This window comes from Pezoporus wallicus, unplaced genomic scaffold (assembly GCF_028554395.1).
Source record: "Pezoporus wallicus isolate ANWC-B61680 ecotype Strahan unplaced genomic scaffold, APGP_CSIRO_Pwel_v1 contig_5767, whole genome shotgun sequence".
NCBI lineage: Eukaryota > Metazoa > Chordata > Aves > Psittaciformes > Psittacidae > Pezoporus > Pezoporus wallicus.
Window position 1 is genome coordinate 6,919,477 of NW_026640599.1, and position 23,598 is coordinate 6,943,074.

The window sequence follows — 23,598 nt, forward strand, 5'->3', positions numbered from 1 at the left end:
CACCAAACTTGAGCTGACTCAAAATAGAAGTGATACACTGTCATCCATAAGTGCCTGCCTGTAGAAAAGCTATCATTAAAGCTGGCCAAAATCTGCCCAGTGTGAATAGCTATGCTTCTTCTATCTAGCTGAGATAGAATCACAGAATCATAAAATAGTTTGAGTTGGAAGGGACCTTCAAAGATCATCTGGTTGAACCCCCCTGCAATGAGCAAGGACATCTTCAATGAGATCAGGTTGCTCAGAACAACATCCAGCCTGGCCTTGAATGTCTCCAGGGATGGCACATCCACCACCTCTCTGGCCAACCTGTGCTGGCATTTTACCACTGTCACTGTAGAATTTTTTCCTCACATCCAGCCTGAGTCTCCCCTCTTTTAGTTCAAAACCATTACCCCTTGTCCTGTTACAACAGGCCCTGCTAAAAATTCTCTCCCCATCTTTCTTACAGGCCCCTTTTAAGACTCTTTTCAATACAGTAGCTTTGTATTGAAGGCTGCGGCTACTTGGACTATGCACAATAGACACCATCAAGGGTGGAAATGAGAAAACATACTCAGTGTGGTATTTTTAGTCGTGCTATAGTCACAGTATTCACCTTTCCTTCACCAGCTGTGGGAGCATGGTCAGGTCACATAGCTCACGCCATCTCTGCCCTGAAGGCAAAGACATAAACTATAACTTCAGTAGAGATACTGAAGCTAGATTAAGGCTAGCTAGGGAGACTATAGACAGTGTTGCCATAGAGGTCACTAGAGGCTGCAAAGTCCATTTAAGAATCCAGCTAAAAGTTTGTAGCTGGCCACACTGAGCTGCTGCAACATCTTTCTCCAAATTGTCTGCCCAGAAATTCATAGCAGACTGCTCCTGCAAGCTGCAGTCACATACTGACTGCAGTACAGGCACACACTTTATTTTACTCAGGAATTTTAGTGGTCAAGCTGTCTATGTATTCATCAGAGCTGACTGGCAATCAGAAACTATTTGTTAGTGAGAATTTTGTATCCTCTCTCCAGGGGACTCTATTGAAGGAGGATTATTCATCAAACTATGTATGGAATAAAAGTGCTTTTTTCTTCATTAGTACATTCATCTCTCCTGATGAATAATACAGCATTAGCAAGGCATTCATAATTCTGTAGTAGTCATTGTCCATACACGGAGCTCCTCTGAAGAACTAGCCCGCAGGTTCTCACCCTGTTTTACTCCACACTTATTTGCAGGTTCCCCAGTTGAAAGGAGGTAGATCACTGTTACTTCTCAGCCAACTCCCTAGATCTTTTTCATTTCTTCGTAAATACCTCGATATGGCATCCTCCAGATCTCTCTTTTGGCAGACCCCAGCTGAAGGGCTGTGCCTCTTCTGCTGGCACTTCAGGACCATTCTTTGCTGTGGTCTCTGTCCCAGCTTTTCTATCTGTGCAATATATTAAATTTGCCTGTTCCCTTACACCCACCAGCAGTAAAATTTTTGTGCTATATGAGCTGACTTGCTTGAGAGCTGAAACCCATTTCTTCATCTGAGCAGGCAGGTATTTTGGAGGAGAGCAGGAGACTCTTATTTCAGATCACTGTAGCCTTCCTCCATCTCCAGAGAAAGACTCTGCACTTCCATTCTCATCCTGTGCTTGCCAGAGCTGGATTGGCACTCCTGCTCTGCAGCAGTTAACCAGAGTGGCATCTCTTACAGTGCTGCCAGTGAGACAGCAACAAGGACAACAAACACCGGCAGCTGAGGCTCTGCCTTGTGGGGAGCAAGAATGCCAAGGATCTGGCTGGATCCTAACAAAGCCCTGCTCACGCAGGTGCTGACAACAAACAGATCTGGAGCTGCACCAGCCCTGCTAAGCCAGCTCTGGGGGGAAGCCCAGCCCACTGGCAGGGCCCCCTCAGGCACCCTTCAGTCGCACTCCAGAGAGCATCCAGCACCACTTCATGCTAAGAAATGAATAAAACACCTGATACACTGCAGAATGTGAATTCAGCCATCTGTGTAAACACACATAATTTGTCTTTTTTTGCTGGCCATAAGCATTTATAACCTACATACCTGATAAAGTTTTTTACCTTTGCATTATTTTCCAGTGATTTTTATATAGAAATGATTTAAAGGGTAATGATAAAAAAGTTGCAAAATGATACCAACATTGATTTCCACCTTGCCCCCAACTGACATTATCTGGGGTCTCAAGTGGAAACAACTTTGCCTTCCTCCCAAAACCCTCTCACTGCCCTTGACAGGAGGCATTTTTATTTAATGAAGACAGCCATACTTCAATTAAAGGTGTCAAGTGAATTATTCATGAGCTCCTTTATCTCCAAAGCATTCCAGCTGCTTTATATCACTGTAAAATTGTAAAAGAAAATTAAAGTTTTTTGTGGAAGTGCAGCTGTTGCTTTGAAAAGCATCTGTTTACCAACTAATACTAGGAGACAGCAACATCCTCAGCTTCTGCTGTCAAGAGGCAGAACTAAAAGACCATCAAAACTGGGCAAACATACACTGGAGAGAAACGAGCATAACTGATAACATCAGCACTGTGAGGAAATCAATATCCAGATATTTTTAGGTACCTCATTTTCTGCAATTAATGTCTTGAGCAGTAATGAAAAATGGAGCAGCTGAGCTTTTTCGCCCATCTATATTCCCGTTTATTTAACATATGACGTTCTTTACTGTGAGGTATTTCATTACAGACCAACTGTCACCACAGTATGTTGATTTGTATCACGAGAAAACCAATACAGTTAGCATAGCTATACATAAGTACAACAGTCTTCGCATTTCATCTAATTTCAGAGCCAAAAGCCACATAGGCTGATTCAATTACAGAATAGAATTCACTGCAGCGACTGTGGGCTTTATTCTTACTTCACTGGCTACAGTTATTTAAATTTGCACAGATGTTGCAAAAGAAAAGATGATTTTCTTTTTTCCTGCTCGGATTTTAGCATTGTGGAAGTATGAGTAAGCTATATTTAGAAACACTGGTAAAAAATTACTATGTCCTTAGAAGCCAGAGCAGACTACTTAGGAGCAGCTTGCTGAACTTCCTACAGCACTCTGGAGGCTTCTGAGAGCAGGCACACTGCAAGCTTTTGCTCTTTACCAACTCCATCCTTCAACCTTGTGGAGAAAAGTTTTGGTTTAAACGACAAGTTACAATGATTTATACTTTCACCTCTTCTTTATAACCTTATTGCGAAGTCATTTCTCATAATCATTTAATCATATAGAAGGTGCATCTCTGTGTCTATGCGTATTTTTACAGTCTAATACATAGCAGATAATCTGTTTGCTGATGACACCAAGCTGTGTGGTTCGGTTGATACACTGGGGGGAAGGAATGCCATCCAGAGGGACCTTGACATGCTTGTGAGGTGGGCTGATGCCAACCTGATGAAGTTTAACCATGACAAGTGCAAGGTCCTACACCTGAGTCTGAGCAATCCCAGGCACAGCTACAGGTTGGGCAGAGAAGAGATTCAGAGCAGCCCTGAGGAGAAGGACTTGGGGGTGTTGGTTGATGAGAAAATGAACATGAGCTGCCTTCAGTGTGCACTCGCAGCCCAGAAAGCCAACCGTATCCTGGGCTGCATCAAAAGGAGCGTGACCAGCAGGTCCAAGGAGGTGATCCTGCCCCTCTACTCTGCTCTCATGAGACCTCACTTGGAGTATTGTGTGCAGTTCTGGCGTCCTCAATATAAAAAGGACATGGAACTGTTGGAACAAGTCCAGAGGAGGGGCCACGAGGATGATCAGGGGACTGGAGCACCTCCCGTATGAAGACAGGCTGAGAAAGTTGGGGCTGTTCAGCCTGGAGAAGAGAAGGCTGCGTGGAGACCTCATAGCAGCCTTTCAGTATCTGAAGGGGGCCTATAAGGATGCTGAGAATGGACTCTTCATCAGTGACTGTAGTGAAAGGATAAAGGGTAACGGGTTAAAATTTAAACATGGGAAGTTTAGACTAGATGTAAGGAAGAAGTTCTTTACTGTGAGGGTGATGAGGCACTGGAATGGGTTGCCCAGGGAAGTTGTGAATGTTCCATCCCTGGCGGTGTTCAAGGCCAGGTTGGACAGAGCCTTCAGTGATGTGGTTTAGTGTGAGGTGTTCCTGCCCATGGCAGGGGGCTTGGAACTAGATGATCTGAAGGTCCTTTCCAACCCTAACTCTTCTATGATTCTATGATCTGCTACATTCCACCATTATTTAGCAAATATAGCTCAATATTAAATAATTTGTTTTTACATTTCATTTGTCAGCCTTTGTTCCCATAACAGGACAGAAGTAACATTGTGTAGGCTATCTTACTTGTGACATGTGCTAATTTTGGGACACTTTATTGTTTAAACCTCAATATTTATTTTTGTGTACAATGTTTCATCTAGAATTGTCCTAATACAATGGCATCTTTCCTCAGATACCATCTTCAGTTATCAACCAAAGCAACATTTAAAAATGTGATCATAATCTTAAAGGCTCAAACATAAAGATAAGAAGATACATAATCAGAAATAGATTACTATCTGCAGTGCAGAAGTAGATTGCAATTACTCCTAATTAATTCTGGTGCTGCTGAGATTGGTATCTGGTTTAATGTAGCTGCCTTGCCAACTGGATGCTAATTTTTCTCAGTTTTAATTTAAGTTATAAGACAATATTTGGCTAATAGCTGTTGTGGCAGCTATAGTGCTTTTTCTCTCTGTTATATGTGATGCTAAATTTCACAGATGGTCAGAAGAAGCTACAAGAGAGTGTTTCTTGAATTTAAGCGATGCCCAGTTTATAGGGGAGATCTTGGGAAAGGAAAGAGGGATCAATAGGCTGATTCTTTTCCATCAGTAATCACTGGACTGAAGAAAGCAAGAAAAAAAAACGGATCTGGCAAGGATAAAAAAAAAAACCTGTCAGTAATGATGTTATGAGATCCCTGTGCCCTGGCTTGAGTGACTTCACCAAGTAAAAGGTGACACCAGTGTCTTCAAGTCTTTGGAAAAGAACAACCTTTTTGACTAAGGCTTTCTGCCCGTGTTGTGAAGGTAGAGACAAAACAAAATAGTGCTCTCACTGGGGACAGTTGGTGCTCTCACTTCAACTCCTTGTGGGCACCCACATATTCAGACAAGAGAGGAATGTGGGAAAACCTTACTTCAGAAACTCACTTTCTTTTTATTTTATTATTTTTTTTAATTAGGAATTCTGATAACTAAATTACTTCCATTTGCATAACTCTGCTGAGTTCTCTCAGGATAAGATATTAGGATTTTTCTGAATCTATAAGCTCATCGAGAATTACTAGAGCTGACACAAAAAAAATCCACAAAAGAGAATCTGTCCTTCTTGCGAACATCACCAGCTATAACGTTTGTCATATGGCTTTGATTTATAAGTACTCCAAGCAGAAGGTTGCCTCTGAACATCTGTTCACTGCATTTCCCAGAGAGACTGGTTTTGTACTGCAAATTTCAAGCATCTTTGAAATTACCATGCAATTCCAGCAACTTTGCTCCTCTTGCTGAAATGTTCTTAATGAGGATAACTTAGGAGAAGTCTATTTGCCTGAAAACTGCCTACATATTTTTAAAATTCCTGCACATTTTTTAAATCTTGAAGGAATTTGCAAAACTCATGCCCAGTCATCCTGCTCAGGTATTCTTTTTAACTTTCTTTTATCTTTACATTTAATTTTCTTTCCATGGCATTTCTTATGACTGGGGAAGTTTTTTTACTTTTTAGCTGATGACTTTTCATTTAAATGCCTGCTCAGGATGCACTCCTTCATTAAAGCTTCGATAAAAATTCACTAAAATGGAAAATTTATATTTTAATGTTTGAGATCAGGCCTCACCTGGCATGCTCATTTACTGCAAATGTTTACAGTGCTATATATCTTACAGTAAATTTTTACGGCATTATCCTGCACATGCTTAACTTTGCAATTGTGTAACCCTGTGTAAATTTAGTGTTATTGCATGGATTTTAAAGTGAAGCAAGTACAAAGAGATCTGGCCTTCAGGGTATGGGATTACCTGTCTGTATTTACACAGCAAAAGTTGGCACAATAAAGACTCATTTATGCTACAAAGCATAGTAAAATTCACCCCAAAACTCACTATAGCCATTCTCTGGTTTTGACTGTAAATCTTCATAATTTATTAATTTTCTCATATTGTTTTATCCCAATATTTCAAGATAATAAATATTACATTAATAGCACAAGCTTTTCTAGAGATGAATACATTCTTCTGTACTTGCATTAGGATATAGAGTTATTAGAAACATATCTTGTTTACCTTGAATGACCAAAGGAAAAATAAACTAGCAACCAAACCAAAACAAATTCCAGGATCTCTCTAAGCAATTCTTACTCCTTTAAATCACAGAAACATAGAACTTTGGGTGGGTCTGGGAGGGAAGAGACCTTAAAGATCATCCAGTTCCAACCACCCTACCATGGGCAGGGACACCTCCCACCAGACCAGGTTGCTCAAAGCCCCATCCAACCTGGCCTGGAACACTGCCAGGGATGGGGTAGCTACAGCTTCTCTGGGCAACCTGTGCCAGGGCCTCACCACAGTCACAGTGAAGAATTTCTTCCTAATATCTAATCTAAATCTACCCTCTTTCAGTTTAAAACCATTTTCCATTGTCCTATCACTACCTGCTCTTAGAAAAAGTCCTTCTCCAGATTTTTTGTAGGTCTCTTCAGGTATTGGAAGGTTGCTCTAAGGTCTCCCTGGAGCCTTCTCTTCTCTAGGCTGAACAGCCCCAACTCGCTCAGCCTGTCGCCATAACAGAGGTGCTCCAGCCCTCTGATCATCTTTCTGGCCTCCTCTGGACTAGCTCCAACAGGTCCACCTCCCAGTTGTGTTGGGGGCCCCAGAGCAGGATGCAGTGTTGCAGGTAGGGTCTCAGGAGAGCAGAGTAGAGGGGGAGAATCACCTCCCTGCACCTGCTGGTCAAGCTCCTTTTCATCAGTCCTCAGGATTCAGTCGGCTTTCTGGGCTGCAAGCGCACATTGTTGGCTCGTGTTGAACTTCCCATCAACCAACACCCCCAAGTCCTTCTCCTCAGGACTGCTCTCAGCCCAGTCTCTGCCCAGCCTGATTTTGTGCTTCGGATTGCCCCAGCCCAAGTGCAGCACCTTGCACTTGGCCTTGTTGAATTTCATGAGGTTTGCACAGTCTCAGCTCTTGAGCCTGTCAAGGTCCTTCCAGTGTCAACCACAGCGTATAGCTTGATGTCTTTATCAAATTTACTGAGGGTGCACTTAATCCCACTGTTGCTGACAAAGATGTTAAACAGTGCTGGTCCCAATACCGATCCCTGAGTAACACCAGTCATCACTATTCTCCACTTGGATATTGAGCCATTGACCACAACGCTTTGAGTGCAATCATCCACCCAGTTCCTTACCCACCGTGAAATCTACCCATTCAATTCATGTCTTTCCAGTTTAGAAACAAGAACACCTTGTGGAACAGTGTCAAATGCTTTGCACAAGTCCAAGTCGATCTCATCAGTTTCTGACCAAATTTGTCAGGCACGATTTGCCCTTAGTGAAGCCATGTTGGCTGTCACCAATCACCTCCTTATTGTCCATGTGCCTTACAGAGTTTCCAGGATAATCTGCTCCATGGTCTTGCTGGTCAGAGAGGTGGGACTGACTGGCCTATAGTTCCCTGGATCTTTCTTTTTTCCCTTTGTAAAAATGTGAGCTATGCTTCTTCCCTTTTTCCAGTCAGTGGGAACTTCACCAGTCTGCCACAGCTTCTCAAATATGATGGATATGGATAATGGCTTGGCAATTTCATCTGCCCATCAATTACATTGCAAGTAAGCATGCTCATAAAATCATAATCAATACACTGGAAATGTTCCTCCCTTAAGCTATCCATAGTTTTAGACAAGGTAAGATTTGACAAATATACATTATTTAAACTATGTGGAAAGTACAACAGTGTTCAAAAATACAACTGTTCAAAAATTCACTATGAACACAGCAAACCTTGTAGTGAGGGCTTCACTTTTGATCCATCCTACTTTGAAATGGTTCTTCTGTGGCTTCATCAGATCTCTTTACTGCTTCCACAAGGCTACGCAACATGGACACTGTTTAAACAGTTTGTACGAAAGCAAAACCACCAGTCATCCCTAGGAGTTTTAATTTAGAATGGGAATCTTTTGTAAAACCTTTTGTCTCTAGCTGTGCATTTTTAGGACAGGCTAATCTGGAGTTTCACTCCAGTGTTCTTGCACCCAAACAGGGGGACTGCAATATCAGTTATGAGCAGCATTGGCGCAGTGCTGTAGGAAATACTTGAAAAACATCCAACTGACCAAGCACAAGAGAGTAGCTACACATCCTGCAGCCCAACCCTAACTGTTTTTCTAATATTAGGGCCAGGAGCTGTTGATGTACCACGCCCAGAGGAGTAAACAGGAAGGGCTGCATCTATTTCTTTGTTCAGTAGTGCTGTGTGACAAGGGGAAACATGGGATACCTCCAGGCAGACCCATGCAGGCAGACAGGAGCTCTTCACTGCTATGCTCTAAGACAGGAGACAGGAGAATGTTTGCATCTAGGCAGCTTCCCACTCACAACCATTTCATGTACACCTAACCTGGGGGAAAGGCAGAGCTCTGAAACACTTTTCTTTCTTTCTCTCTTTCTCTCCTTCTCTCTTTCTCTTTCTTTCTCTCCTTTTCTTCATCTGTTTGCCTGTGTGTCTGTCTGCCTGCCTCCTCAGCTGGTCTCCAGTGTTACAAAATTGCTGCAGCTTAGAAATGAATATTCAAGATTAGCATCAGCCATAGATTCCAAATGATGCACTTGGGCACAGAAGCAGGTTTTTCTGATCTAAAGGACTGTATCCTCTGACAGGAATTAAGAAAGTCCTCTAGCACTTGCAAAGAGAAGAGAAGGGAAAGGTACCTTGTGGGGGGAGGTCCATCATCAGAAGATATGGAACATAGTCATAAGTCACTGGCAAGGAGGATAAGAGAGGGATGATAGGAAAGGTCCCATGTCACCCAAAGCCAGGGCTGGGAACAGTAGGATCACTCAAAGGAGGGAGATGAAATAGAGGAGGTGCAGTCTGGGAGATGCTCTTTTCTTCTTTTCTTCTTTTATTTAAAAGATACATCTAAAACCTGATCTCTCTTTTTTACTGTTCCACTGATCATTCTTACATCTAGAGCTTTCCTTGCAGGTGTTGTGTTCCCATGCTTCTCCATGGGAAGCTTCTCTCAAGTGCAAACTACTCCTGATGCACATCTGTGTGACACTCTGCTGAGCAACACTGAAAATCCTGAAGCTAACACCAAAGAGCTGGTATCTCACCACAACCTAGCCAAGTGCCATTCACAGATGGTAGCTTGAACTCAAGAAGGGTAGTTCAGCCACTAGTCTTCACCTGAACTTGCCAGCTTAGGCATGGGCAGCTGTACCACTCTGATTTGCAGTCTAGTGGGTCTGGCTCTGGCATGGGATCTCTGAACTCAGCTGTATGGTGGAGTCTTGTTGTCTGTACAGAAAACTGAAGTACCTTCTGAACCATGTAATCAGATCCCGTATTTCACTAGCTTATTTCCTATTAGTCACCATCATCATACCTGAAGTGGTTCCAAAGTCAGTAAGGAATAATCTCCTGATTGCTAGTCCTACACTGACTTTATTTGCTCCCCATCACCCTTTGAGAGAATCTGAATACCAACAATTGCCTGTATCTCACAAGAGACTGCATGTATCTCAAAAGTCTGCTGAATGATTAGAAGACATTTTCTCTCCACTACTAACAAAGGGTCTGCAGACTTACATGGCAAATGTAGCAAAGGTAACAGCAGTACCAAATTTTTCTGAGTCTTGCTAAGATAAACTTCTCAATCACAAGGCTGTAATTTACCCTCCTTATATGCACCTTCTTTGTCCACTATGGTGAGACTTAGTATCTAATCTCTATACTGAATAATAATATGTCAGCTGTCAACTGCCTGGAATTCTTACAGTGGGGGGGAAAACAAAGAACATATGTAAATGACAAAGCAAATACTATTATAATAATATTTAGTCTTTGCTAGTCAGTAGTGGCAATGAAAACATATGTAACTAAAATAACAAGATTTTATATAATAATTAACACGATGTTGCCTCAATAACATAACACTGAGAGCCCAACTGTGGTCTGTTTTACCTGTGCAGTCTCCTATTTGGCTTCAGGAGCTCTGATGGTCAGAGGCTGTTGCTGCTATAGGACATCTTTACTAGAAAATAGGAAGACCTTCTTCCGTGCTGCTGATAAATAATGCCTGATTCAAATGAACACCACCCAGGTCTCTGAGGTTTCTTTTCTTTAAAAGCGATATCTGAAGTATCTGTTGGGAGTTTAGAGGGGTGGGAGAAGGGAAAGCCACTACACTACAGTAGTAGAGTGACTATGCAACTCAGCCTATCTCTGCTGCCTGAGCGCTTGTTGCATCACCCTGCCCAGCTCCAGACAAACCCCACTTTGTGAGAGAGGTTATGAAGAGATAGAGAGGTCATGGTGTGGTGCTGCAGATGAGGGAGATGCAGCTCTGCCTGCTGAAAGATATGGGCCATCTATGTGTTTCTTCATCCTTGCATGTGACATCTGCGAGTTGGAGGTTGCTACCACAGTGCAGGCCAGGCTGCAGTTACAGCTGCTTTTGCGTAACAAGCAATGCAGTGAAAGTACACCCCTTCCCAAGCTGATGCTTAATTATTTGTCAAGTGCAGGTTTACGGCACAGTGCACGTTCCTGCAGAAAATGCCTGTCTGGATACTTTCTGGAATTGTAGTGACATTGGTGTAGCTGTGTTTGGTCTGGGAAAATCAGTCATAAATAGAATTTATTGCTGGTGTATCTCTACTGTCTGCTAATAGCAGAAGCTGTATAGTACTGCAGCTGATTTGTTTGTGGTTTATACAGGGTTCATAAATTAGCAAGAGGACAAGGTGGACCATTTGCAGTGTTAAAATGTAACTGGGAAAATGGCATAAGGGCATAGTATTTGCCTTAAAGGGAACTTACTTAGGTCAAAACTGCATGTGAAGCATGAGACTGTAGTAGCAGCATTGAAAGCCTTTTTTGGTCATCAGGTTGTCTCACAACAGAACGCTTCCTAGAACTGTCTTCTAAGTCTGAAGGCAAAAATGTTAAGAAAGATGCAAATTAGCTGAAGGACACATGAAAGAGTGAATGTGCAGTGATTTTTCACCTAATTGCAATTTCTTCAAATGGAAAATATGCACCCTGCTTCGCATTAATGGCTTCACTGCAATGATTAATGTCTCTGTGCCTTTCTGTGATTATTTTTCACTTAAGATTGCGGTTGCCAGTAACAGTTCGTCAAAGAAACAGGTGATGGAACATTAGCCACCTCACCAAGCACTATGAAATTTTCTTTAATTAATTAAATCTATGCTGTTGTAATAGCCCCTTCTTCCTAACATGCATTCCCCTCCTTTTCCACAAGAATACAGTTAACTTCCAAAATATATTGCAAGATCTTTTATCTTGTGTCTATGGGAGAAGACAATAGGTCCCTGTTTTTATTTATTTGTTTATTTATTTAGTTAGTTAGTTTTAAGGTTTTGTTTTTTTCTGTGTGTGACTTCCAAGATCATGTAAATCAGCCCCTGGCAGCATTTCTGGGTTCAGGCTTTTGAGTGTGCTGACAATACGACCTTTAGGAACCATTGCCCTGCAATATGGCAAAGCTGGGTGTATTATGGTTGGAACCGGGTATCTGGTTGATTGCTGAAAGTTTTGTGAATTTCCTAAGTTAAAGTATAAATGATAGAGAAACCACACTCTAATGCTTGGTTTGTTGAGTGACCCTCTGCATGTATGGAATATAAAAGTAAGTGGATAATCTTTTGAAATTAAAACTAAAAATAAATATGCATATAATTTTATTTTATTTTATTTATTTCATGTGGATCCATTATTTAAAAAGAAATAAACTGCCAGGGGTTTTGATGGAAATTAATGTGAATGAGGCTATACATTCCTGGAAAGTTACCTAAAAAGTAGTATACTATTATTGGCCTTGCCTTTACACAGATGTGTGCAGGGGCTTAGCCTTATGCCATTAAAGCTCACACTACATCTATAAATCTTTGTAAAAGGACTTTGTAAAAAGACTCTTCTAAACACAATTAGGTGTGATATCATTATAAGTTACAAAACTTCCCCAGAACTAAGAAACTGTACATTCCTGTAAATCAAAGTAATTCAAGTAATTATTGTTTGCTAGAAAAAATAATGTCAGTTATTTAAACTGAATTGAAATTTGACTTCTGAACGTATGGGTTAGATTTGTGTGTGGTCCTGCTTCCCTCCCCACCCAAAAAACAAATATAGAGTTGTCAAATATTTTATGACACCAGCTTCTATTCTCTATTATGTACTTAGCTGCTTACAGAAAAAACTATCAGGAGCTGCTTCCTCCACAATCTGCTCAGAGAAGGCAGTTTTCACCTATGATGCCATCTAATTTTGAAAACCATGAATTGGTCAGAGCTGTAAACAGTTCCTATTTCATAGGGGTTTATCGTGCATTAGAGGTAGTAACAAGCTGGAAAACAGAGAATCAAATTTTACAGTTAATTAACATTTTTTCCTGTTTTTCTTAGACATGGAATATCTTCATGCAAGCAACAAGGCCAATAATAATAACAGTATTCACACACTGAATCAATACATGAAACTTCAAGCTTGCCTGTTATACTCCAAGCATGCCTGATGCCATGGCTGGGAAACCTGCCCCACCAGTTGCTTGTTGTCAAAATCTCCTTTCATTTTGCAGAGAGTAAATAAAAAGAGTTGGTATTAGGAACAACAGGTGAGATTAATTCAAATTGATTTGCAAAAAGCTAAATCACAGTTTTTCAGCCAACCACTTGGATTCATTTCCAAAGCCTCACTTGGCGATATGTGGGGCATTTTCACTGTCAATGGGCAGCAGATCTCATGCCTTTTGGACCAGCCAAGTTTGACATGATCTAAACCTTAAGGCTAATGAAGTAACATACAGATTTGAGTGACCTGTCTTCGGTTATACTGCTTAAATAAAAATAGTCCCAGGATCCCCTATATACTAAAATACTGGGAGGGATTCTTTTACTGGGGATTATGTATTCTTATGTCATATGTGACAATTTACACTGATGATTTTGGATATATCTATCGTACACATTACTCCTATTCCTACTAGCACTTCTTTGGAAGTAGTATTTTTTACTATGACTTCTGTCTCCCTCCCACACGCAAACATACAATTGTTTGCAGGACTGCTGCTGGCTGCATTTGGAGCAAGTCACTGCATTACTAGTTGGGTGGGGAGGGAAGCAGGAAAGGAGGACCACACACAGATCTAAACCATAGTTTGATAAGTCAGATTTCAATCCAGTTTACGTTACTGGATTTTTTTCCAGCAAACAATAAACACTTGAATTGTTTTGATTTACTGGTACATAGCATTTCTTAGTTATAGGGAAATTTTATAACCTGTAATGACATCACAACTTCCCTGTAAACAGGAAAGTTGAGTCTCTCTTCCTACGATAATTGTATGGCTTCTGTTATCACAAAGTGCCTCCCAGTCTGATACAAGGCATCCTAACAAGAACTTTAAAGCATGTGAGGACCATCAGTGCCATTGCACAAGGCGCACTGGACCATATGGAAAGTGGCTCTGGCACCCAGGGTGGGCTAAACCTCCCCCTAAGTGTTGGGCTCAGCAGAGTAGATGAGTGGGGTTGGCTGCAGAGGTGGCAGGCACCTGAGCATCCCCCTGTATTCCCCAAAGGGGTGCTCATGCCCACAGGGTGTTCAGCTCACACCTATTACACCTGTAAGCTCACATTTCTTTTGCAGAAATAAGGGTCCTGCTGTCTTCCTCAGTTCATGGGGGTGCAATTCTTTAGTGTATTGGAGATGACAGGTTGGAGTTTATAATAGTGGGGTAGACTGGTTTTGAACACAGCTATTGTGTCCTTTCTGATGAGAATGGGAAGTATCAAGAGAGGAATGCAGGTTTTACAGGTCAAGCAAGAAGAGAAAATTGTCTAAAGATAAAAAAAACCTGCAGTGTTTGCAGTAAGAGGTGTGGCTGGTAGGACAGACTATTGTGTTCTGGGACAGTGGGTGTTCCCCCTATCTTTCTGCCTTGGTCCACCTTAGAAACACTTAAAAAAACTGAGCCTGAAACATCAACAAAGGCCAAACAGTGTCTGATGGGGTGTTGGAGCAGGGATTTTTTTGTGATGAGACATGAGCATCACAAGTATTGAGCTGGTCAGTTATCAGTGACAGTCTTCAGACACAGGAAAATGAACAATTAGTACAAATTGCTGACAGTCTTTTCCTTTGCTTGTCAGAATAACATCTCTCTTGTTCAGGATGAGCTCTAGGACAGCTGTTCTGCCAAAAGCTAGCTTGGAAATATTATTCTGTTATTATAAGGGTCATAAATAAGGCAACAGTTAGGCAAAGCCTGACATCGTTTCCCCATGGCTGGTACCATTTCCTCTGATCAGTATCCTGCACCTGACAGAAAAAGGTCAGCAACATCCAACATCTTAGGACTCTCCAGGGGAAGAACTCTGCTCTGCAGAGCCTTATCAAGCGGATTCATGGAAGATTACCTTGCTCCTTGAAATGCCACAAAGAACTTCCCGGACAAAAAGCTGTGAAAACCAGCTTAAGAGCCACAAACATCCTCTTCACTGGGATGTACCCAGCCCCACTTCCCACCCTGGGTGATGACCTGCCTAACTTCCAAGGTGGTGTTCAGCCTCCAAGGAGAGCATTTGCAGTGTCACTGCTGGCAGAGGAGTATTGGAGTCTTGCCTCCGTAACAAGGGCCTCTCTGACCTTAATGTCAAAGCACAAACTGTAGGGAACATGGTGAGACGCCTCTGGTAACTGCCATGGCTGAGGCCTCCATTCAGGTATGACGCGTATTGCAGTGTCACTGCTGTGCTTTCAGCAGCAGGCAGCACTTTTGGAAATGTTCCCATCATCTCAGGAAGGAAAACCGAGTGCTGCCAAGCTCCACAAGCACGGGCACCGCAGTGGGGTGGGAATCCCTTGAGGGCTAGGATGTGTGTGGCAAAGATGGGCACCGTGCAGTGGTGGCATGGGATGGGTGAGATGAGCCACCCAGCTGCATGAGGGGTTCCAACGCCTCTGCACCTGCTTGGTGGCAGTGGTGGTGGTGCAGGACTCCTGTGGGCCTGTCCTGGTGCCAAACACAAGACACATTTAAGATTAATCACAGAATCACAGACTGGTTTGGGGTGGACGGGACCCTAGAAATCATCTTATTCCAACCACCCTGCAATGGGCAGGGACACCTCCCACTAGAGCAGGTTGTTCCAAGCCCCATCCAACCTGGCCTTGAACACTGCTAGGGGTGGGGCAGCCACAGCTTCTCTGGCCACCCTGCGCCAGTGTCTGTGCAGTGCCTCATGACACTCACAGCGAAGAGCTTCTTCCTAATGTGCAATCTAAATCTCCCCTCTTTCAGTTTAAAGCCATGCCCTCTTGTCCTATCTCTTCATGCCCTTGTGAAAAGTCCCTCTCCAGATTTCTTGTAGGCCCCTTTAGGTACTGGAAACTGCTCCAAGGTCTCCCCGGAACGCAACCAGCTAAAACAAAAGAAAGGGGATAAAAAAACGCCGGGCGAGCGCCGAGGTGACGGCAGAGGAGGCACGCGGGACCGTGCCGCCGCGGTCCGCAGGCAGGGCCGCCGGGGGCGGGGCGGGGCGGGGCGGAGCGTAGCGGACCGGGGCGGCGGGTCGAGGCGGGGATTGGAGCACGGCGGAGTTGGGGCATTGCGAGGCGCTCACCGGCGGGGGGCGGGGGCTCCACCTTCTCCGCCGCAGCGCGGCACCGCCTCCCTCCCGCCACACCTCCCTCCCCGTTCCCCCCGCTGCCCCGCCGCGCGGCTCTGCGTGCGCCGCCCCGTCATGGAGCAGGGGCCAGCGGGGGGGCCCGCTGCTGCTACCGCCGTCACCACCGCCACCACCACCACCGCCGCCGCCGCCGCCGCCGCCGGCATCGGGGGTCTGCTCCTGCCGCTGAGCGAGAGCGAGCAGCAGCACTACTCCGAGCTCTTCTCGCGGTGCTGCCCGCCCCCCGAGGCGGCCGCCGGGGGCAGCAGTGTGGGCGAGCTGTTCCGGGCCTCGCAGCTGCCTCCGGACACGCTGCACCAGGTGGGTCGGGGGGCGGCCGGTTCGCCCCGAACTTGCGGGGTGCAGGGAGGGAGGGGAGCGGACCCGCTCCCTCAGCCCTGCGGGAGAGGCACTGCCTCTGCTCGAAAGTTAAGGGCTGCGCGGTGCCCCTGTGCCTCTGTGGCGCGCTGTCCGCGGCGGTGGGTGCGGGAGCGGGGCACATCCTCTCAGCGCGGCGGCGCGGACGGCGGCGGCGGGGCTGCTTCGTGCCCGCTGTCTTGTCAGGCAGGCTCCCCGTGCTGCTGGTGTTCTGCAGCTGCGTTCCTTGCCTCCTCTCGGGTGTTGGTGCCCGTGCAGCGGCGCGGGGTTCCGCACAGCCTGTGCGGAGCGCGGTGTGCGGGCAGGGTCGGTGATGGTACGGCTTTCTTCAGCCGGGCCCCTGAATCTCACACAGAGACAGCTGTGTTCGCAGAGCTGTAAAGGACATGCGGTGTGTCCAGTTCCTGCTTTAACGCGGGTACTCTTTAAGTGTTGTTTAAGTGACAGAAATGCTGTAGGTGAAATGCTGTTGCAGTATTTACATGCCTGTTCTTGAGAGCAAATACATTCAGGTTTGAAGTAAGAGGGTCTCATGCGATCAGGGCAGCAGGGGCCCAAAAGTGATCCCCAACAGTGTTAGGGAGACGCAACTCTCCTTAACTGTGAGGAGAAGCTGTCGGCGGGCACGAAGGCTTGTGTCTTCCACTTTACAATGACAGGGATATACCGCAAGCTGGACTTGCGGTATTCCCCACCTGTGGGTTAGTGATTTGACCAACGCACCGTAACTGCATAATACTTCTGACAATAAACTAAACAGGTAGGGTATTCCTGCTTTTCTGAAGTTTTGCTTACAGGAATTCTATTCTTCAGGAGCTCTTTATTTATCAAGCAGAAAAGAGTTACATTGAAATTGAGCTGAAATATACTTCTACCTGGGTACTGCCTGAGGGTACCAACCTCGTCTCCTGCTTTCCTGATAGCTATCAGGTCATCTCCTAATGACTTATATAAATTCACATTATACAGGTGATTATGAATGAAAATTATGATATTTCAAGGATGTTTTCTCTCTCTTACTTGCGTTGTTTACCAGGTCTGTTAAATCACAAATGTTACCAAGTACTGTAGTACTACTTCATTTTAAGCCGCACTGGGGCCTTGGTCTTGCAGGTGAATGGGGTGGTGAAAGTACATTTTTCACGCAGATCTAGCACCAGGAGTTGGTCTTTTGCAAAGAGGAAGAAGAGGGCATTTAATTTCAAATAAGGTATATTTAAGAAACTTGTTAAAGACTTATTAGTCAATTTGTGTGACTTTGGTATTAGTAATTTTCATTTTCCAAAGAAGTATGGAAAAACCCTCGTATTTTTGCTTTGTACTTCCTTACCTTATCATTTAAGTGAAATTTATTATCATATTATTATCAGAATGTGTTTTGGGGGTCATTTTATAGTATTGTGTGAATTAAACGTCTGAATTTTGGGGTTTTCTTTAATGCTTTTGTTGGCTTTTACTGTTTTTCCAGGTATATTTATGCTGTGAGGAGAATGTTACTGGAAAATAGCCCTGTAATTTGCTTTAGGAATATTCAGAAAATAAGGGCAGTGGGATCTGGGGATGTTTGGATGTTTGTCTTCCTTCTTAGTGCTGTCCCCCTCTTGTTTATATGGCGTTAATCATAGGCTTTCTGCTCTATGGCTAGAGTGCCTGTCCTCAGAACCTACTGCTGTCAGGTGTTCTTACTAATATTTAATGGAATTTAAGTAAAAAAGAATTAACATAATGTATGTGGGGTGGAGGGGAAGAAAATGGAAATGTGGATGTTTTTGTCCGGGGGAAACCCCCACAAAGTTGTTTGAGATATTTGCTGATATTTTGTCTTTTATAATACTCCAAAAATGCAGTCTAATAGTTTCTGTTTAAAGAACCCCACCATTCTAACAATTGTGGGAACAGGCACAGAGGTGCATGGTAGATGTTTTCTGCTTATTACAGGGAACACCCATTTTAGGCAGAGGCAGCTTGTGTGGGTTAAGATATTGAAATAATTGTTGACCATGGAAATTTTTTGCCTTTTAAAATGCTTTTTAAATCCTTGTGTGTCACAATTGGTGCTATACAGGCATCCCTACTGACTGGCTGAGAAATGGTCATGCTGAATTTTGCTGTGTCAGAAATGGGAAGATTTGGACTAGAAACCAGTTCTGGATTTCTGCTAAGCAGAGCCTGCACAGGTGCTTTACACCATTCCTTGGCTCTTGTGTGGGCTGTGACAAGGAGCTGCTGTGGACCATTAGTAAGCAACATGCAGTTTACAGCTTTTTATTCTCAAGGTATTAATTGAGAAACAATTTTACAGATCAGTATGCTTCTACAAGTAGGATTTAGTGCCACTGGACTTGAATTTGTACTTGTGTAATAAGTGGAATAAATCTGTAAGAAAGAATGAGCCTTTCCTTATAGCCTGATGCTCATAACCATCATGGGAAATTTTCCATCTTCGTTAATGGTAATGGCAGGGTTTGCCATCTTGACAGAAATCACATGGGTACATCCTGGCTGGAGTACTGCTGTTAATATGTCAATTCCTGTGGGAAAAACCAGGGATGCGTGCTCCCAGACAGCAAACAGGCAAGGATTTTGATTGGTTTAAAGGTTAGTTTAGCTCATCCGAGAGGCTATTTAGGTGAAAGAGGCTATGTAACAGTGAGCAGGTAGGGAGTGTCAGAACATGTGCCAGAAGCGGAAATGCTGGAATAAATGGAAAAATTCCAGGCTGTGGCCAGGTCAGTAGGAGCAGATGGTGTGCACCGGAGTCCTGGGTCTTGCTAAGAATGAAGTGATCGAACACAGGTTCATTACACCCAGTCTCATTAAAGCTAGCTATTCTGCTGGACAGTAGGGTACAGCAGAAGTTGTATGAACTTGTCGAGTTATTTCAGTTCTGGAAAAATGGGTGAAATTACCACTAAAATTAAAAATGTCAGACACTTTGCAGGGTGGAGAAGGGCATGACAGGGACAGAACAGCATAGTTTTTGCAGACTGTATAATCATACCTCCCCCGTGTGCTGAAAGTCTTCGACTAGCCATATAGTGTGGTTAAGGGCAGAAGCATTAAGATTTTATTTAGACTTGCACAAAACCTGTGGCAGATCTTTCACCTTTCATCTTCAGGGGCTTTTAAAGTAACTCTGTAAAATGCCTATAATCTCTTATACGCAGATCTGGAAGATCTGTGCTAGGATTGGTTTTAGTTTTGTTTTTATTTTATTTATTTATTTTTAACAATATTTAAGTCAAAGGAGGAAGGAGCAGATTAGTCATGTGCCATGAGGTTATGTAGACTGTCCAAAATAGAAGAAACTCATCAGCATCAGCTGGATTTATATTTACCCATGTTGGTCAAGTTCAAGATGGTGCTCCTTGTGGTTTGGCCCCTAATAAAGGAAAAAAGAACTGAATTTATGTGAAGAAAAATCCCCCCCAAAATAAATGTCTTGAACTCACCAGAGCCACAGAAATATTGCTGAGGTAAAGACAGTCTCACTGTATACTCTGTTACGTAGGTCAGTATTGGTAACGCTGCTTGTGTGGCGAGGAGGCTGGCGGAGGTACTCTAGCAGTAGAAGTAAGAAGGGAGAAGTAGCTGCATCTCTGGGCAGGAGGCACTACTGATGGCCATCAGTAGATGACAACAACAGGTTTGCATGCCCACAAGGGCAAACTCTCCCTGGGGTTTCTGGTCTTTTCCTTGGAGAAATCAGCTGGATTATGCTCCCTGTGAGTATTGGCATGTCAGTACATGAACTGCTGTGCCACAGGTGTTGATGATGGCTGGTTTGCCTTGTCTCACTTTGGGAAACCAATTTGTGACCCCATTTTGAGTACAACCTTTGCTCCTCGAGCCCAGGACCCCAAAGTGCCTTTGTTATGGGTACCAAGTACCAATGGTACTGATGTCTGCATGGATTTCAGATAAAAGAGTGCTTTATAGAGTCATTGCTCACTGATCAGAAAAGGAGAGCTACCTTGTGCTAGTTTTACTGTTTGTTGGTATTACTGTGGTCTCTGGAGATTTTGCCTTAAGAAATTGGGGAATAAGATTGGACTCAAGATTTACACTGAAATGCTTATCTTTTTTTTATTAGTTTCTGACTTACTCTCACTTGGTTGTCTGATGGTATCTTTAATTCCCAGTTTTATAAACTTTATTCTGATATGTGGACTTGTGCTATATAAGCATAGAGACCCAAAACCGCATTCTTTCCTCTGCAAATGAACACACTGTTGTTTTGAGCTCTGAGGGTGACAAATACTAATTGTGTGATGCTGGAGCTGCACAAATGCTGCATTTTTTTTAGCTGGGACTCTCCTTCTAGCGCTCTGTGAATAGAAACACAGACCAGTGATCTTGTCTTTGTGAGTTAATTTGTGTTTATCATGACTTGTCTCTATAGTTACAACTCTACACTGTATCTTTGTGTTCAAAAAAGCAGAAGTGTGACTAGATTAAAAAACCAAATTGCCAAGTTGTTATTTTTTTGTAAAAATGCCACTAAAGTTTGGCTTATTTGTATTTTTTAATTTTTATTTTGGTAAGCATAAATTATTACCTGCATAATAGCTGGGGTGGTATTAACTGTCTGCCTCAGCCAGGCAGAAAAGAGCAAGAACTGTGCCGTTTAAAACATGAGCTTTTTGAGTGAGGAAAGTCTGGCTACTTTATAGAAGAAAAAATTCACTCTTTTGTACCTCAGGAGAGAAAAGGAAAGGAAAACTGACATTTCAGTATCATCGTATCAGTACTTCTGGCCACAATCCCCCAAACTGTCATTGCTGTTCTAGAGTCACAATGAAATCCGTGTTTATGCAAGTAGGAGCATGCAGAATCCAGAGGTAAAAATCACATTGGTATTGTCTATTAATAAATAAATAAATAAATAAAAAAGGTGTTTCAAATCACACTGTAAAACCAGAAACTCCTAGGCCTGCTTGTCACAGGCATTGAGTGGGATGGTTAGAATTAGCCTGCTCAGGGCCTGCAGCCTTCAGTAATTAACACTCATAACAACCAACTATGAATTAATTATTTTATTTTTCAATAAAATAATGCTTTGCTGTGCCAGTGATTTAAAATAACTCAAGAGGAAAAAGACTGGATGAAGCCCAGTATCTTTCTTTGTAAGAGTTTGCTGCAATATGAAGCTGGGATGATGATGAATGTTTATTATTACTATTTTTAAAAAATAATTGGTTTTGTCATGGTACTTGCATACATGCAGTGGGTTCAGCAAATAGTTGAGAATAACCTTTTTTACTTATGCATGTATCTAAAGCAATATGCTGTCAGTATTGTGATGTTTATATACAGATCGATGTTGTTCACAATCTGTTTTGCAAAGGAGATGTTATATGTGGGATTCACCTATTTCAGTGGATGAATCTAGCACAGACATCTACCACGGACACCTGCCACAAAGGAGTGTTGGTATAAACTCTGAGAACATGAATTCATTTGAGCTGAAAAATTTAGCCAAGTTACATTCATGAAAGATAGAACAAGCATTTCTGTGACAAGGAATCAGGATAAATAATCTGTTTAAAATATTATGAATCATGAGAGACACTTGATACAGTATTTGTAAAGCAAGACTGATGTATTAACATCTAAAGACACCAACAGTATGGTAAAATAAAAAATTAATGAGCAACTTTTGAAGACAGTCAAACCATTGAACAGCTGAGTTAGTGGATAATTAATTAGAAGAGGTTGCTGGAGTAGAAAGCCAACTGTGGACAAATAGAAATCTGCTCTTCCTGAACAAAGGGAATATTTTCTTTTCCCAGTGTATTAAGGAGCATTATTTAGTAACCACTGGATAAAATTGAGAACTCTGTTGGGAAGGACTGTTTTTTTTTTTTATTCTTTTTTTCTCCCCACTGCAGTTTAGATACAATGATGAGGTGGAAGGATGTGGTGGGAGGAGACCCAGCGGTTTTTTGATCTTGTAGGACACAGTGACCAGAAATAATCAGCTAAATCACTAGCTGCAAATTACACTTAGTTTATTTACCAGTCTGTTTAATAGACAAAACATCTTTTTATAAACTTCCAAATGTTTGTATACATAAGAAATGTGTGGTTTGTATTTCCTAGCAGATGTAGATAGTCTGTGTATTTTTAAATGAAATCCAGTTTTCCTCTAAATTTAACTTTGCATGTATCACGTGTACTTACATAAGTAGGCGTATATCTTATTAGAGCTGATAATGGAGCAAAATTCCTACAAAATAAAATTTAAAATGTCTAGTTGCTTAAATATGTTTTAAAATATTAGTTGCTGGCAAAAAGAAAAAAGTTACCATATTTATTTAAAAAAATATATTTTGTTTTAATGATGACCTTTAATGATTCAACTGATGAGACAGATCTTAATCTAAAAAATAGGAAGTTAGGATCTTATATCCTTATATATAGGACTTATAGTGTTTTAAATAGTTTATTTAATAATGTTTATTTCTCCCATGGATCTGCCTTGCAAACATTAAGGTTGGGTTGCTTCTTGCTGGCAGCTGTTTTAGACTACATGGTACATTTGGAGAGGAGTGTTGAAGAAGCTGCCTCTGACAAATGGTGCCCTATGCAGAGCGTGCTTGTGGTGTGTGGTGGGTGCTCTCCTGTTGGGACTAGGTCTGCTTAAAGCTATCCTATGGTTACATGCTGCCTGTTAAATAATCTCTTGGACCTGGGAGAGTTATTCAGTGGCCTTTCTAATGAACTGAAATTACTGAGAAGAGCAACAAGAGTGCCCTGCTTACAGCAGCATTATTAGCAAATGTCTTAATAAATCCCCAGCAGGGTCTTGAGAAACTTTAGATAGCCTGACTACCAAAGCACATCTTCAGTGTTTTTTTTTTTTTTTCTGCTGCTTTATTTTTTATCTCTGTGGGTTTTTAACTCCCCTGAGCAGTAATACCCCATCCAAAAAAAGCTGGAAATGGTTCTTCTAGTATTCTACCCTCACATCTACATAATCCTGCAGTTTGAATGTGTACCTCAGTAGGTCTTCCTTTCTGACAGGAGGTGGTGGGGAGCTACTCCTTTGAGCAGGGCCATACTTGAAACACTGGATTTAGACTTTATAATTCCCACTGGCTCAGTGGCACTGAAAATTTGGAGTCAGCTAATGGGAAACACTTGGCTGAGCTTGAATTTAAGGTGTCTGAACATAATCTATGGTGTCTGCTTGCTCACTGCAGTATGAGTCATGAACTGAATTCTACTTTCAATAGCAAATGTCTGTAGCATTGCTTTATTATTGCTGTTATTTTTTTTATAAAACTTAAATGT

General features: G+C 42.6%; 1 protein-coding gene across 1 annotated transcript in view; it reads left to right on the forward strand.

Moving 5' to 3' along the window:
- The first annotated feature begins 14,958 nt into the window (after window positions 1-14,958).
- Window positions 14,959-23,598, forward strand: part of REPS2 (RALBP1 associated Eps domain containing 2) — a 100,499-nt gene continuing 91,859 nt past the window's right edge. Inside the window, exons 1-2 of the mRNA XM_057419438.1 lie at window positions 14,959-14,979; window positions 15,658-16,245. Of these exons, the coding sequence (XP_057275421.1) occupies window positions 14,959-14,979; window positions 15,658-16,245 (609 nt within the window). The remainder of the gene's footprint in view (window positions 14,980-15,657; window positions 16,246-23,598) is intronic.